Raw genomic sequence first — 17,695 nt, forward strand, 5'->3', positions numbered from 1 at the left:
CCTTGACCCTTGCCTCAAGTCCTGGCTTTTTAAAAAAAATTTTATTTAAATAATTTATTCAGATTACATCCCGATTGTTATCCCCTCCCTTGTATTTTCCTGTTCCCCCTCCCTCCCTCCCTCCCTCTTTCACCCTATTCTCCTCCCCTAGGCCTGTGACAGAAGGGGACCTCCTCCCCCACCATATGACCACAGCCTATCAGGTCTCATCCTGGTAGCCTGCTTCCCCTTCCTCTGAGTGTCACCAGGCCTCCCCACCAAGGGGAAGTGGTCAAATAGGAGGCACCAGAGTTCATGTCAGAGTCAGTCCTCACTTTCCACACAACTGTGGAGAATGTGTTGTCCATTGGCTAGATCTGAATAAGGGGTCTAGGTTTACTGCATTCATTGTCCTTGGTACAGTATTTTGTGCTGCCCCCCTCCCCCCTCCCCCAACCCTCTACCCTATCCCCCACCCCACCCCGAGTCCAGATCCACCAGCTTTGATGGTCTTCTTGTAGGGTTTAGGGAAATACATGTCGTGACTTTTTGAAAACCACTTTTTCTACTCATCTATGAGGCAGGAATTCTTGACTTTACTTTTTCCCTCAGTAGTGGGAGGTGAGGCTCCCACAGGTTAGCTGGGTTCTCTCAGCTCACACGGCCAGGGCTTCCAGGACTAGAGCCAATGTGTGGCTCGTGGAGCTCAGAGCTCTTGCCAGCCCACCTCACTGCCAAGAACTGAGCTGAGGTCTGGAGGGAGCTGGTGGGGTTTGGATTGATGGAGGGGCAGGAGAAAGATGAAGGCGGGCCTAGGGAGGGAAAAGGAGTCAGGAACAAACAACTTCCGAAATATAATAATTTGGCTAAATTTAAACATGTGAAAGAGTTCAGAATGATTCATAATGCATGCAGATTGATGCAAATGACTATGCAAATGAAGCAGGCAAGCATGAGCCGGGTGCAGCTCACCTCTCTGCAGTTAGCAAGGCGGAGCAGGACAAGGACTTGGGGAAAAGCTTTCCAAGCAAACCCATCTTGGGATAGAAATGAGACCTTTTCAGGCAGCCTGACCAAGTCCCACAAATTATCTTTCACAGTCAATATTATTATTATTATCATCCTTTTATATTACCAAGAAACTGGGGCTGAGAGAGGAAAGATAATCTACCTGGGTCACCCAGCTATTAGGCAAAGAGGACCAACCTGGGGCCCTGTGAACATTTCCATCCTGAGACTGGCCACTCCCAGCCCTGTGTTCACACATCTCTGAGCTAAATAATTCTGCTCCCTTCCACCTTCCTTCTCCTGTCCTCACATCTTATACCTTTGTCTCTCGCGTTCCTTTTAATGACAGGCTCTCATGCTGTCCCTAAACTCACTAAGTTCCTGAGGATGACCTTGAACTTCTTTCTCATCCTCCCACTTCCACCTCCTAAGAGCTGGAATCATAGATAAGTGCTACTATGTCTGGCTCTGGGCAGTGCTGGGGATCGAACCCAGGGTTCATGCTGTCTAGACAAGTACTCAGCCCAACTGCATCCCAAGCCCACTCCTCTCGTCCATCTTTTCCCCTGTCACACACACTCGCATGTGTACACACACACACACACACACATATACATGTGCACATACACATGCACGCATGCACACACATGTGCACACGAGCGTGTGCACACACGCACACATACACACATGCTCGCATACACACACACACACACACACACACACACACACACACACACACACGCAAAGATCCCTGAGTGTCCTTATTCTCTTGAGACAGGGTCCCTTACTGAACCTAGAACCATGGCAGTAAGGAAGCCCCAGGGAGCGTCCAGGATGCTCTCTTGTCTGCTGAGCCATCTTCTCAGCCTCTTCTCTTAGCTACTTACAATGTATCAAGAATGTCTGCCTGGAGGTCGGAAGGACTTGACTTGTACAAGTCTCTTCTCGGACACCTCTTTGTTAAGCTTCCTATGCCTCCCAGCTGTACACACGGGAGAGGGCGTGGTCCACAGCAGGTGAGCTCACCTCTCTGTGCCTCCGTTGCCTCATCTTTCCAATGGGATTAAGTCACATTCTACCACTCGGCACACATCGTAGCAGGGACTCTGAGTCTCCCTTCCTTTCCTTTTCCAAACCTCCAGCCTAACCTTCGCACACCACACCGGCCACCCACCACCATGGGTCAGCCAAGAGGCCCCAAGCCTCTTCACTTCTGCTCACGTAAGCCTTGACTCATATTCTCTACCCTTTTGTCTTGTCTGAGAGTCCTCCCATCTGTCATCCTACCACAAAGTCAACTTCAGACTTCAATTTGGGAAAGAATATGAAGCTCTCCTACTAGGGAAGAGGTTGGGCACTGCATCAGGGCACACAAACTCTGGCCTTGGAGCTCACAGCTCCCTCCACATGGCCTCACAATAGAGCCATCCTTATGGTGAGGTCTTTCTCTTTGTGGAGCTTGGAACCCATCTCAGGTCTTCTCGTGTTCATGGAGCCTGCTGCTGTTCCCAGACTTTGACAAGCTCAAGCAGGTACCTGAGCTGGACCATGATGCCAGATACCATTGCATTCCATGGAGAACCCAGGTTCGTGCCTGTTGCACTAGAAAACAGCTAGTCTCCAGGATAGACCCTGTAGAAAGGACCCAGACTGCACGTTGGAAGAGACTAGGGAGTGGGGTGGGAGGGATTTCCACATGTTCAGAACATGGGGTTTACAAAAGCCATTGCATATATGGAAAAGGCTGCTTTCCATCTCCTGCTGGCTTTTTGTAAAGGACCTTCCACTTGAACACACAGGGACATGAAAACCCTGCCTAACCATTCTCCAGGGAGGCGTTTGTTAGTGTTTGTTAGTTGGTATGCTGCCTTCGTCAAGGCATGCCACTCCTCTGCCGTGGTTCACGGATGGAGGTTTCCCCCCATCCCTACTTGACTTCATGTCATCCATCTCAGAGGCAGCAGGTCTAATCCCATAGCCAGCCCCTTGCTCAGTCTTTGCTTTCACCGTGATCACTTCTTTGTTGGCTGCACAGATTGCTCCAGGAGGAGACCCTACTGGGATGGGATAAACAGTCTGGGCTCATAAGCACACCCTCTTCAGATGATGCCCAAGGCACCAAGGAGAGAATTTCAAACTTTGTACCAAGTCAGTTACTGCCAGCTACTAACACCACGCAAGCATATTAACAGCGAATGCTTACTGAGTGCCTGTTGTACACCATCCCTAAAGATCCCAAGGCTGAATTCCTTTATTGTATGTAACACTTGTGCAATAAGAGATAGGTTCTCTTATTTTTCCAGTCATATGTAAGGAGCAGGGAGGCTGTTTGTCTAAGGTCACATGAGTCTTTTGATGCTGAGCTAGGAAATTCAGAATGGGGGTCTAAATGTCCAAGCCTTTCCTGAGCCATGCTCCCTCCCTGTCTCACTCTCTTGTGTATCCAACTAATCCCTTCCTAGGTCTATGACTAAGTAACTCCAGGTTCTCCTGTAAACCAACTGCTTTCTCCCAACAGTCGGGAGCCATCTCTCTCCTGGCTGACCTCAATAGAGCTATGCGGACAAGAACTCTCAGAGGTGACGGGAACTTGCTTGGTCGTCTGGAAGCTGGAAGGTTGGAGGGGGCGAGGGATCAGTCTCCTACCATCATGTTCTGTGCTGTTGCAGCATCTCAGGCTATGGAGCAGCTGGTGGGAAAGGCGGCAAGAACACCATGATGCGGTCCCACGGCGTGTCTGTCTTAGGCATCTTCGAGCTGGAGAGGGATGACACGCTCTACATCCTTGTCGGCCAGCAAGGGGAGGATGCCTGTCCCAGGGTAAGTGCCCAGAGCAGCGCCAGGGAAGGTGAGGGTGGCCTCTTGGAGGACAGTATCCCTGAGTGATCCTCCTATGCACTCAAATGCAATGGCATGACTTGCCCCAGTTCTGTCTGTGGATCTCCCTCCTTTCCTGGGGCCATTGGAGTTCATGAGGACACAGGGAATGGGGGCCTACTGCAGTTGTACAGCCCTGCAGAAGCCAAGACTGAAGCCTGGGTTCAGGACTGACTTAAGGCCAAAGGTCTGAATCCTACCTAATTGGACCAAGGTTGGCTGTTCTTCACGGAAGTAGGAAAGTCAGCCCCCTTCTGCTCTGGCTAACACACTATTGTATTGTATGTAATCATATTACCATGAGTAGCAAAGAGGCACTCCAAATCAGACACATAACCACATATATGTATGTGTTTTATATATATATATATATATCTCACACACACACACACACACACAAAACTCTCTGAAGGATACAGCTAGCTAACAGTGTGTACTTCTTAGAAGGAGACTAGACTGGGGGGTCCCCAGTAAATAATGTCTGAAATTGTCACAGAAAGAATGATCTCAGCTCTGTGACGTAGCTCAGTTGGTAGAGCATCCGCCTAGCTTGCACGGGTTTATCCCCCTGAGCATGGTGGTGCACACCTGTAGTCCCAGCTCTTGAGAGACGGGAGAATGGCGACCACAAGTTCAAGATCATCCTCAGCTGCAAATGGAGTTTGAAGTCAGCCCAGGATACGTGGACATAGGAACTCCTAACTCAAAAAAAAAAAAAAAAAAAAGTAGAAGAAAGAATGAATGCCTTCACATATTATTTATTTGTATGATTAAAATTTAAAATGTACAGTATAGAGCCAGAATGCTGGACGCCTACTTTTCATTAGTCACTTTTATATTGTTCCAACAAAACACCCGCCGGAAACAATATCTGAAAGGGAAGATTCATTTTGGCTCCTGGTTTCAAAGGGTCTCAGTCTGACCCTTCATGGAGAATGCTCGGACGACTTCATAGCAGTGGATCTGGAAACAGAGAGTTGGGCAGCAGCCAGAGCAAGTAAAGCCTTCAAGGTTCATCCCTAATGTCCTGTCTTCCTCAGCTGCACCTCGCCCCTTTAACGGTCCACAACCTCCCCAAACAGCATCATAAACAGGAAACAAATATCCAAAATATAAGCCTGCAAGGGGCGTTTCAGGGTTACACTCTCATTTTGCAAATGAGGAGAGGGAGAAAGCACAGAGGTGAAGGGACTTGCCCGGTGTCACTCACAAAGTGGCCCAAGCCTCTCGAGCATTTGTTTTGGCCGCCTCCTATACTTGTCTGCTCTGTAGTTTCTGTGACCTTCCCCCACCCCCACCACCACCATTTCCACTTACATAGCCCATCACTGGACAAGCTTTGTCATCCTGAAGACAACCTAGCATGGTGTTTCTAACCCCACTGGGTGTCCAGCTGTTAAAGAGAAGTCCAACGGCAGGAGCTGAGGATGTTCAGAGCAGTTGAAAGTAACCCACAGAACCAGACACTGAGGCCTGACTACAAAGCAGCTATGAAGCCCCAGACACCCCAGCTGTCTGGCTCTTCCCTTGCCAGTGTTAGGGGGTGGCAAGACCCCGCCAGTGCTGGCTATGCTGGCAGGAACTCAGGCCCCAGGAGAGCAGATATCCAGCTAGGGTCAGGATGGAGCACAGCTTAGTGGGGATAGATCTCAGGCAGAGGCCAGGGTCCCAGTGCCCAGGACAGCACCTTCTCCAAGAGTTTTCCCAGCAGCCTGGGAACACAGGTTAGGGAGCAGGACCTACCGAGAATCAGTTCAGTTCCACAAAAGAAACTCAGCTCCAAGGAGCCAAGTGATGGGTTGTGAGTTCAAGAGGCAGATAGTAACAGCACCTCAGCCTGCTTCCCACCCCGATACCCCAGCTTCCCAGGTTAACACGAAGCCAGAGAACCAAGCGTGCTGGGTACAGCCTCCTGTCTGAGAAATACCTCTATTCCAACTTTTATTTAGGAACTATAATCAGGATTTTGCAGGCTGTTATAATATATTAAGTCATTAAATTACAGACTGCTGTAATTTTCACAGGAATTTATTGAGTGCTAATGTAATTCTTTCATCTAAGCAGAAAGATTGCATTGACTTCTGCAAGGGACTTTTACTTGATTGGATTGTAATCAGTTATGTCTTTTCACAGGACTGTCCTTTTTATTTTTTTTAATTCAATTGTAATCTACTTGTTCCTCTAGGTTGCTGCACTTTATCATTCTTATTAATCAACCTACTTGTTCTCAAACTTTGTGGGCGCAAAGGGAGAGTTCCCAAGGGGGGCAGGAGAAGACCATCTCAGGCCTGAGCAGAAGGAAGCGCCCTCTGCTGGTCAGGCTGGGCATGCCATGCACTCTTGGGCAGGAGAAGAAAAGTAATGGGTCCTCCTGGTGGGTCCCTCTCCCCGTGGGTCCTTAGGAGAGGAGGAGACGCTGCCTTCAAGCATTACCTCCACCTCCAGTTTTCACTAGGGGAAAAAAATGAAAATAAAGTGAACCCTAGGAGTTAGGCTGCAGCTTAGCTGGCTTTGTGCATTGGGAGAGGCTCTCTACCAGAGGCCTGGCCACCCCAAGCTCAGGGTACAGGAATCCAGCTCCAGCTGCTTCTGGAAAGCACCCCTACACACACACACACACACACACACACACACACACACACACACACACACACACACATACACACACACGACGGGGGATCCCATTTCCTACCAGGCCTCTCCTCCTAGCTTGGGTCTAAATCAGGCTTCCTCCACCATATAATCACCATTGGCGTCTTAGAGTAGAATTTCTTTACAGGAGAGAGGGAGCCTTCCCCTTGTTGTGTATGGCGTTTAACAGCGTCTTCATCCTCCTCCACCACCCTGATGCCCAGCAGCAACCATCGAAAATGCCTTCTGAAAATCCCATATGCCCCCTAGAGGGCAAAGTCACTGGCCTAATTGCCTGGTCCCATATTCCCACCCAGCAAACACCAGGAAGGCCAGTGTGTGAAGCGGACGGTCCTCTGTTCATTCAAACTGATCCGGGGAACATAAACTGGGTGTCAGCCACCATGCTAGGAAATTGGGACATTCAATGAACAAGAATGACCCTTACACACAAGGCACGTCCATTCTAACAAGTAGAGAAGGACGTGGCCAAGGCTCTGTCCCTAGGGTGGGAGCACTCCTGTGTGCCTAAGAGGAGGAGGGGAAAGGGGGAGGAGCAAAGCAGGTAGCTAGGAGAGGAGGGCAAAGCAAATGGGCTGGGCCAGGCCACTGTAATGACACATTCCACGTCTTCAAGGCCAACTAGCAACATAACAGATATGCCTCCGAAGTCTCCCTGCAGCTGCACCAGGAAGTTCAAATCCCACAGGGACGAGGAAGAGTCAAGCACCAGATTTATCCAGCAAGAGATCCTGGTGGCTTGGACCGGCATGGTCATTGTGGGGGTGGTGGGAAGTGATTGGATACTGGGCAAGTTTGGGATGTGAAATCCAAAAAGGCTTCCTACCTGATTATGTGAGAAACTGAGAGAAAGAAAGTCAACTCTGACTCCAAGAACTGAGAGCTGCCATCGCCTGGCAGAGAACCGCTGCAGAAGGACAGCCTGAGCTACATAGTGAGTTCCAGGCTAGCCTCAATTACAAGTGAGAATTCAAAAGAGAGAGTGGTGGTGTGGGGAGGGGGAGTGAGGTCAGAAGGTCAAGGTCAAACACACAGACTATGGAGGTCTACTAGACCACAGAGTAGATATGGGAGATGGCAGGTGAGCAACCAGATAGACCACTGGGGTTTAGAAGAAAGGTCCAGGGAGGAAAATATAAAACACCATAAAGTTCAAGTGGGCTGAGGTTGCCTATGGTGTGGTACAGCTAGAGAAGAGGAACCAAGGATGAGCCCTGGGTCTCCAGCATTTAGATGTGAGAAGGAAAAAAAAAAAAAAACAAAAAAAAAAACAGAGAAATTAACAAGGATGGGAGAGGCAGGAGGGGCCCCTGGTGGCAGGGGAAGTGCCAGGAGTCAGGTAAAGAGGCACAGGTCTCCGCTAGAGGCCCTTGCTGGGTCAGAGGGATGCTGGTAAGGATGCTCATTTCTTGGGCACTCTCTGCCTTGGTTTGAAGGGATGCATGGAGCAGGGACATGGAAGATGGGCTATCCTCAGGGTCCACTGCGCTTTCCCCACACTATCCCAGCAGTGTCCAGACATCAGTTCTCAGAAAGAGGCATCCCCCGAATGTGGAGGTGACACTGCTAGCCACCGGGGGAGAGGAAGGGGGAGAGACAGGTCTGGAAATGGGTCTTTTCCACTCTGCTGGTTCATTCTAGACAGCCTTTTCTTTGATTTATAGATGGAGGCAAATCCAAGACCCTGATAGTCTCATTAAAGTCCTGCTCAAGTGTCAGCCCCACCCTCAGGGCATGCACCTTGCCACCCATTCCTGTCTGAGGCCACCTTCCCAACATCCCTGGACATTGCTGCATATGCATGGGAGAAATCTTAGCTCTACCCCAACAGTCCAGAGCTTTTTGTGCACACTAAATCCACTCAGAAATGTCAAATTATTTCCATCATTAAATCCAAAACGCCGTAAAACAAATTGCATCTCGGCTGTTTATCTGGAAATTTCTCAAGTACCCACTGCCGCCACTCCTGAATACTTTAGCATAAGGAACAGCCCAAGATGGATTGCCGTGTCCACCGGCTGGTTATGCAGTAGCGTTTGATGAAAATTTGATGTTTTATTGGCTTTTATTCCATTAAGTGAAAGAGAAGTCATTTTCCTCTGAGGTCAGGCTGATGTTTGGAGAATTCATCTGAGTTCTGGTGACCAAGGCAGATGTGACTATTTATCAGGCAGGAGTCTCTTCCTCCCAGGATGGCAGGATTTTGTGTTCACAGACATTCCAGAATAATCTCAGACACCTCCACCTCCACCTCCACCTCCCTGAGCCCAACCAGGAGCCACTGGGACCCAGGAGTAATCTAATGAGATCCACCCAGCCTCCTATCCATCCTTAACACGTGTGGTACAGAGTGGTAGTGGCTCACCTGCACATCCATACAGCCTGTCATGGCGCTGTGCCTAGTCCTGCCCTGAAGACCACACAGGTAGTCACCCAAAAGGATGATGAGTGTAGCTCTCGGAGTCCAAAGTCCAGCCAGGGGACTCTACGTAGGGCTGCATGCCAGAGACGTCTAAAAACAAACAAAAAAGGGGAAGGGGGCATTTGGTGGGGGGAACGAGATGTCTAAGATGGAGAAATGACTTTCCCAAAGACGAGATAAGAATGAAAATTCCACAGATGGGTTTTTGTTTGTTTGTTTTGTGTTTATGTTTAATTCCTCTCACAGTACTCCAGAACTGAAAAAGAGAGCAGGGGAGAGCGGTGGCTTTCCACTAAGTCCAGTTCTGATCACCACACAGGCCCCTGCCATGACCCGGCTGTTCCTTTAACACCCGTGGTTATCTCAGTGTGTATGCCCTCCAGCATCTCTCACTACCCAGGGTCTTGCCAACCCCCCTTGAGCAGCCATGGGAGCCTAACTGGTCCCTCTGGACTAAGCTGGACTTTTCTAAGCAAGAGACCCTTAAGCCCTTCCCACACATACCCCACTTACCTCCTTTTTTGCAAGTCACGCTACTCTTTGCTCTTGGAATGACCTGACTTTTCCCTCTGTGTGGAAACCCTCACTATACTCTGCGGCCCACCCAGATGCCACCTCCCTCCAACAGTCCTCCCTGGCTGCAATAACATCTATATCCAAGCTTGCCTTATGGCCCTTCCCTACCCCTGCTCAAAGTGGTCATTGTATGGATGTCTCCTCAACTCAACCATAGGCCATCTGAGAGGTGGTCAGACCCAGCCATGACCGAACAAGGTCCCCAACTCGGCGCAAACATAATGAGGTGGTCTTTGTACAGGCAAACCAACTGATCCAGAAAGTCTGTGTCGGTGAGAACAATGTGATAGAAGAAGAGATCCGCGTGAACAGAAGCGTGCACGAGTGGGCAGGAGGCGGAGGAGGTGGGGGCGGAGCCACCTACGTGTTTAAGGTGAGGTCTTTGCCAAAAGATGAAGCAATGGTTTTGGGCCCCTTTTGGTGTTACGGGCCCCAGAACAAATCTAGACAGAAATCCCTGGGATGTTTGTTCTATGTCAAGTTCACAACATGAAACCATGGACCAGAGGACATTTGAGTTTGTCTACCTAAAATAGGGTACTATATTTTGCTATTTCTTTTCAGCCTCAAGTCTCCTTGTCCACCCAAGAGAGGCCTGCTTTTCTAACATTGTCAAAGGCAGGAAGTAGACTTCTTTTTGCTGGGTGCTCTCCCTGGAAACAATGATGCTGAGGAGCATCCAGGGAAGGGGCTGTAGCAATGATGCTCCAGGGTCCATCCCAGCTCATTTGTAGCCTATTTAAGAGATGGAGCACGCCTATAATCCCAGCACTCGGGAGGCGGAGGCAGGCGCATCGCTGTGAGTTTGAGGCCAGCCTGGTCTACAAAAGCCAGTCCAGGATAGCCAGGACTGTTACACAGAGAAACTCTGTCTCAAGAAACCTAAAAAAAAAAAAAAAAAATGGATACCCCCCAGAGGGCTTGCATCAGAGGTGGTTACTATAACACCAATCCGGGGGCCCTCAAACTACCACAGATGGAAAAGCTCCCTGCTACTGCCCTGCAAACTGTTAAACATTTCAACTGGGGCCTAAGGTCTCCCTAACGGATGCCTAGCCCGCTTTCTCCATCTCTGAATGTCTCCCCCGGGCAGATGAAAGATGGAGTGCCTGTGCCCCTGATCATTGCAGCCGGCGGTGGTGGCAGGGCCTATGGGGCCAAGACAGACACATTCCACCCAGAAAGACTGGAGAATAACTCCTCGGTTCTAGGGCTGAACGGCAATTCCGGAGCCGCAGGTAAAGCCCCTCCCTCTCCCAGAAATTTCTCAGGGACCCTGAAAGCATTGTAGTCACTGGGCCTGAGTGCCGAGAGCTATTCCTACTGATGGCGGTGGGAGAGGGGAGGACCACCCTGTCACCTCTGAAGCTATCCTGCTGGCTTGAGGTTTGCTCACTAATTCTATGGAGGCCCAGGACCCCCAACCCTGAAGTTTCTAGAGCTGACAAAGCCTGTACACCGCACAGCTCAGATTCATTTGCCACTTTGTAAACTGGAGTGTATTATCCATCAGAGCCCCATTCTATATGCCTGGCTCCATGTCACTAGCATCCAACAACCTCCTTTCTGTCTTTCTCCTGCACTGGCCTTTCTGGGCCATGGGGACCTCAACCAAGATTTCTTCCAGAAGATTCCACCTGGAAGGTTAACTCTTAAGAGTCCCAGGAGATCCATTCACGTGGCAACTCTGTTCCTTCTGTCTGGAGTCATCAGATTACATGTCTCTTGGCATGTTGTATAGAGCAATAGAGGCCCTAGACTCTCAAAGGCTAGCAGGGGACAACCATTGAAATCAAGTGCTAGTGGCCATACACAGGCTCAATTGTGTCTGCTAGTCCCCTTTCCAAGAGCTCAAAGTAGCCCCTGGGGTTCTTGAAACAGCTCAAGTGGCTACCTCTGCCATCAGGTGTCCGCCACCCCCTGCTGAGCTGCTCCACAGCTGAAGCAGGCTGAGCCAGGCAGGAGGCAGCTAGCACACAAGGAGTCTACCCACTAAATTTAACTGCAGCACTTTGAGGAAGGTTCCAAGCACTCAGTCCAGTGGGTCTAATATCTGTCCTCCATATTGTGACTTGGACATTATTATCTCTTAAGTTACAGGCGGGGAAACTGAGACTTAGAGGAGGAGGTCAATGGCCTCAATTTCACAGCCAGCAAACAGTGAAACCCTTGGGGCTAGCTAGAGCCTGGTCCTGCAAGAAACTAGTGCAGTGACCTTTGCCGATGGCCGACGGGAGGACATGGGTCTTGTTAGAATGGACACAGCTAGCAAAGTGAAGATGCACCTTCAGGAGGTGGCTGGCAGCAAGGCAGTAAGAAGTTCCACCATCATTCTGTCTGCCCCGGTGTCTCCCAAGTCCCTACTGGAGTATACTGCTAGAGATGTCTGCCAGGTAACAGGGCACCAGGCATAACTTTATAGCCTCATGCAGTGGCTTAAGAGGTATCGCTAGTGCCAATGACATGCTAGTCCTGGTTTCCACCGTGAACAGGGCCTTTGAACAGAGCAAGCGGGAATGCCCCTCAGAGCTCACCACATCCTCTTTCTCCAGCTCCATTCTCCTTCCAGGCCCTCCAGCTCCCTCAGAGAGGCCGGTCTCCTTTCTCCCACAGGTGGTGGAGGCGGCTGGAATGATAACACTTCCTTGCTCTGGGCCGGAAAGTCTTTGCTGGAGGGTGCCGCCGGAGGACATTCCTGCCCCCAGGCCATGAAGAAGTGGGGGTGGGAGACAAGAGGGGGTTTCGGAGGGGGTGGAGGGGGGTGCTCCTCAGGTGGAGGAGGCGGAGGATATATAGGTAAAGATGATTCGTGTTCTAGGTGTCACTCTTCCCCCTCTTAGTCCTAGGTTCCTCCCTCCCTGTCACCTTCCTCCCTTCCCCCTCCCCCAGCTCCCCCCCTCCCCCAGCCCGACCCAGTGTGGACTGTGATGTCACTGCACGCTCCCCTCCCCTCTGCCTGGCCTGGGCCCGCCAGAGGTAGGGTGTTGGCTTCTGAGCCAGCATCCTGCCTCTAGGCTTATGTAGCAACACCACCAAGATCCTATGTGATCCTCGATCCCTCCCCGTTGCCCCCATCCCTGCCCGCCCCTGAGCCCCTTTCAGAGCTGAACATAGAAAGCAAATGGTTGGCTTCCCAGATGGTTCCATAAGCCACCACAAGGACCAGGAAGCCCTGAAGACCACAGTCTTCTAGCCCCTACAGCTCATTTTGAGGGCCTGGCTAAACCAGGGGCTCCTCCCTTTCAGTTTTCTGTCCAGTCCACTAGCTGCTTGATAGCAGCACCATCCATGCCAGTGGGAACCTCTCCCCAAAGCCACTGCAGGCAGCTTCAAGCCAGTCCTGCAGCAGGCAGCCTGCTGTTGATCCCCCATTGCCTTGGGAAGAGTTTGCAGCTAAAAGACTGGCAGATGATACCCCCCACCCCCACCCCCAGATTAGGACACACTGCATGCCAGCACTGTGACGTTTGTGTCTGTGTTTCGCTTTGTTGCTGTGTGGAAAATGCTTGTGCTAACCACACAAGCTTCCTTTCCGAGCTTTGGGTAGATGGGAGGACCAGAGGGGCTGGAGTGGGGCATCCCAACATCACCCAGTCCCAGATGAAAGGAGGGACAGGAGACTGAAGGCACAGCGGCTTAGCTCCCCCAGGTCCTATTTTGACTCCTAAGTGACTGAAGAGCAACTCCTCTAAGCCACAAGAACATACCCTGACCTCAAGAGACTAGAACCTTCTAGACTCTTGCTCACCTGGGCTACTTACTAGTGGCCTCGGCAGTGTTGTAGAGATCCCCTGGATGATATGACTTCAACTTAGAAGGGAAATTGTCCCACACACCCAGAATCTACAGAGCTAAACCAACGTGCAGCCTCTGTGCTGAGAACCTCCCATCCCTCTCTTCCTCCCTGCCCTGCCTGCAGGCCCCCAGTGACCCATAGCTTTGGCCAGACTGCATGCCTGTTGATGTGTATGTGTGTTGAGACTGGGGCACCCACCTTTTGGGGTTCAACTCTTCTCTGGTTTGCCACAGGTGGCAACGCAGCATCAAACAATGACCCTGAAATGGATGGAGAAGATGGGGTTTCCTTCATCAGTCCGTTGGGTATCCTGTACACCCCAGCCTTAAAAGGTACCCTCTCTACTAGGTGATGATACAAACTTAAGCCACTTCTTCCACCATGCCAAAACCTGGATGTTACTGACATGGGGCCAGGATACCAAGGCATGGCTATGGGCTACTTGCTTATACAAGTCTTCCTATAGCTCATCTCATCATATTTTGTGGAAGTTGAGGTATGAATTTAGACTGAGAGGCAGAATATGGACCAGCAGGCAGGCGTGTCCTAGGTTGTGACACAAGTGTAGCTAGAATACCTGTCCCAGCACCAGGGTCCTGAACACAAGTCTCTCACACACAGGTGAGCACCCATCTTCAGACTCAGCTCTACTTCCTAGGGGCCCAAAGATGCTTTCCCAAAGATGTGCTTGCAGATGCAAAGGGACCTGGGACAGGGACCCCAAGAGTCCACAGCAAGCAGCTGGAGATAGAAGTTCAAAGGCTGGGACCTGAGGGTTCAGGGCAAAAGATCTTCAAGTTCAGCCTGAGACTGATCCTCGCTCCTTGTCACCAGTGATGGAGGGCCATGGGGAAGTGAACATCAAGCATTACCTAAACTGCAGCCACTGTGAGGTAGATGAATGCCACATGGACCCTGAGAGCCACAAAGTCATCTGCTTCTGTGACCATGGGACCGTGCTGGCTGATGACGGCGTCTCCTGCATTGGTAAGGGGCAGCGATGGGGGAAGGGAAGATGGCCAAAGCTTGAGCCAACTGAACAAGCCCAGCTGGTTTCTAAGTGTCTTATCCCTCTCTTGCTCATATTCTGGTAACTGAGCAAAGAGACCTTGTACCAAAAGGTAGGTCATTGCACCTGAAAGGATCTTAGAGCAACCTATGCCCTGAAGGAAGGTTCTGAGACCACCTGTGGCATCTCTACCAAAGCGCCTGACATCCCATACCCACTCAAGTACCTATCGACAGAGAACCTTAGCACTCCTAAGACACCCCTGTGTCAAGAAATTTGAGAGCCGGGCTCTGTGCCTTTGAACTTCCTGACTGGACACAGCCCTTAGCACACACGTTCAATAAGGATGCTTCTGTTCCTGTGTCTTCTCCAGATACAATGGCTGTTTGTTTTGATCACACAGATAGAGATCTAAGCTGACTTCCCAGGCCAGAGTTCTCCTAGCACATGTTCCAAGTCTCCCTGGAGACATGTAGTGTCCGAGCCAGGCCTGGGAGAACAGACCTATCATCCTAATGGAGACAGAAGAACAGAAACACCAAGGCCTGTCTGGGCTACAGAAGGAGTGCCAGGCTAGCCTGAGTAACTTAATCAAACCCTGTCTCAATAGGAAATACACAAAGGTCTGGGGTTGTGGCTGAATGGTAGAGTGCTTGGCCCTGAATCCAGTCCAAAGGGAGATGGTGGGTGGAGGAAGGAAAGAGGAAAGAAGAGAAAGAGAAAAATAAATAGGAAAGAAACAAAGAGTGGAGGGAAGATGGGCATGGATAGGGGAGGGGAGGAGAAAAGAGAGGGGAGAGAAAGGGAGGAAAGGAGAGGAGACAGGGGAGGAGAAGAAGGGGGAGGGGGTGGAGGTAGGAGCAGGGGAGGGAAAGGAAGGGAGGGAAGGGAAAGGGTAGTTTTGTGAACCAGAGCATATCATTTGGCCAGGATGGGGTTCACAAGATATTCCCCTATACTGGGACCCTAAGAAGTAGTTCCACCTCTGAGGGTGTCACCAAGGGACTCTCTTGCTGGGTCCTCTTGAGCGTGGAGTTCTTTAAGGTCCCCGAGTCTCTCCCATGTCCACTCCTGTTTCTCCTCCCGTCCTCATCTCACCTTTGTGCAGCTGATGTTTGGGACCAACAAATGCCTGAGATTGATATTCATCCCTGTTGAATTTTCCCTCTACCCCAAAGCTACTGCTGGGAGCCTGTGAGACCGGAATGAGCCTGCTTAGGGCCCATGGTCCCCTGAAAAGGGAGGTGTGACAAAATCTCCCGAGACGGGAGACAGCAGGTGGCTCTTCCAGCTGGGGAGGGTATTTCTGACTTGGGACCTGCTCAGAGGAGAGTCAGCATGGTTGTCAGTGCCCCCTCGGGACCTGTCTTCCAGTGTCACCCACCCCGGAACCCCACCTGCCGCTCTCGTTGATCCTCTCAGTGGTGACCTCTGCCCTGGTGGCCGCCCTCGTTCTGGCATTCTCCGGCATCATGATTGGTGAGTGTGCCAAAGCAACAGACCTCACAAAGGGACAAAGCAGGGTCCCAGGGTATACAATAGACACCAAGGCATCACCCTGCCGTGATAGGACCCAGAGATGGGTGGACTCCTAGACCAAGTGAGAGCAGACCCATCAACCCCCTCCCCACCAGAGAGCCTGCATTGCCTCCTGGCTACTCACAGGGATAGGTACCCTTCAGTGGCCAACACAATGGGGAAAGCCCTTCTTGCAACCCTGCCTTCACTGTCAGCTCTTCTGTGCTTGAAGAAACTCTGACCAAGGCTTGGGGCCACTCCCTGTGGACCAGCTCAAACTGTACTAGCCAGGCTATCCCACTCAAGCAGAGAATGGAAAGCTGGCTTCTGGGCCTCTTCCATCCAACCAACGTGAGCTTATCTCAGATCGCAGAGGCTCAGTATGGGCCACTTGGCTATAAGATGCCCTGATAGATGGGCGGGGACAGGAAGCCATGCAGAGTGTCCCAGAAGCATGCAGAGAGACTCATTCATAGGAGACCTGAGATGTCTCAGATGGCCATCTTGGGTCCCAAAATGCCCCCCCCCAAGAATCTTATTAAAACACCCTTTCACTGTGTGGCCTCCAGAATGCCCCTAACTAACCTTTCCCTATCATTCTTTCATGTCTACTGGATCTCGGCTATCTCCCCAACAAAATCCTGGCCTGTCCACCTATGAGCGTTAGTTTTAATTTTCAATGTGACAGTCTAGAATTACCTGAGGAGATCATCTCAGTGATGGAGCGTATAATTTAGGTTGACCTGTAGACATGTCTGTGAGGGCTTTTTTTTTTTATTAATTGGAGTAACTGACATGAGATGACCCACCCTAAATATGGGCAGCAGTGTGCTCCCAGGTTTGGTTCCTGGACTGTATTTTCAAGAGGGAATGTAAGCCAGAGTTTGGTCATGCACACACTCTTTTTCTGCTCGTGACTATGCATGTGATGAAACGACTCAGGTTCCTGCTGTCTTGACTTCCTGCAGTAATGGGGCTGTGACCTGGAACCGTAAGCCAAAACAAACCCTTTCTCCTCTAACTTTCTTTTGTCATGCTGTTTTATCACAGCAACAGAGACAGAACACCATCCCTGTAAGGCACAGTAAAATCTTTCAGCTAGGTGATTTTTTTAAGGATCACACTAGCTTTCCACTCTAATGTGAATAAGCACTTTGCTAGTAGGTATTGCTAACAGTGAGAGGGGAGTTTGAAGTTCAGGGTCTGGAGGGGGAGTGGCCCCTGCTGGGCTTCAGCTAGAGGCCCCCAGGCCTGTCACAGCAGACTCACATCTGTCTGCAGTCTACCGCCGGAAGCACCAGGAGCTCCAAGCTATGCAGATGGAGCTCCAGAGCCCTGAGTACAAGCTGAGCAAGCTACGGACCTCCACCATCATGACCGACTACAACCCCAACTATTGCTTTGCTGGCAAGACTTCATCCATCAGTGACCTGAAGGAGGTGCCGCGGAAAAACATCACCCTCATTCGGTGAGCTTCCTGTCACAGTCGCAGGGCTGCAGGGTTTTTGGTTTTTGGTTTTTTGGGGTTTTTTTTTGGGGTTTTTTTGTGCCATGGATGCCTCTAGCCACAAGGAACCTGAACAGCCATTCTTGGCTATACCTCCAGCCTCTCAGGGAGACAAAGCTCAGTGTTCAGAAGCTCGTGGGAATGCGTGCTTCTTTCAACACCCTGTGTGTTAGGGGCTGGAGAGATGGCTCAGTGGTTAAGGCTGCTCTTCCCGAGGTTCTGAGTCCAATTCCCAGCAACCACATGATATCTCACACACCCTGTGTGTGTCTAAGCAGTTTATTCAATGAAATGGATAAATTGATGAAAAAAACAAAAATCCTCAAAATCCATCATGCACACTTTCCAGAG

At 50.6% G+C, this 17,695-nt stretch overlaps 1 protein-coding gene across 1 annotated transcript in view; it reads left to right on the forward strand.

Moving 5' to 3' along the window:
• The window catches only part of Alk (ALK receptor tyrosine kinase), a 713,415-nt gene that overhangs the window by 670,624 nt on the left and 25,096 nt on the right, over window positions 1-17,695 (forward strand). Inside the window, exons 13-20 of the mRNA XM_051169801.1 lie at window positions 3,657-3,807; window positions 9,756-9,887; window positions 10,608-10,752; window positions 12,128-12,310; window positions 13,544-13,642; window positions 14,145-14,297; window positions 15,694-15,798; window positions 17,119-17,305. Coding sequence (XP_051025758.1) covers window positions 3,657-3,807; window positions 9,756-9,887; window positions 10,608-10,752; window positions 12,128-12,310; window positions 13,544-13,642; window positions 14,145-14,297; window positions 15,694-15,798; window positions 17,119-17,305 — 1,155 coding nt within the window. The remainder of the gene's footprint in view (window positions 1-3,656; window positions 3,808-9,755; window positions 9,888-10,607; window positions 10,753-12,127; window positions 12,311-13,543; window positions 13,643-14,144; window positions 14,298-15,693; window positions 15,799-17,118; window positions 17,306-17,695) is intronic.

The sequence above is a fragment of the Acomys russatus genome, chromosome 1 (assembly GCF_903995435.1).
Source record: "Acomys russatus chromosome 1, mAcoRus1.1, whole genome shotgun sequence".
Classification (NCBI taxonomy): Eukaryota; Metazoa; Chordata; class Mammalia; order Rodentia; family Muridae; genus Acomys; species Acomys russatus.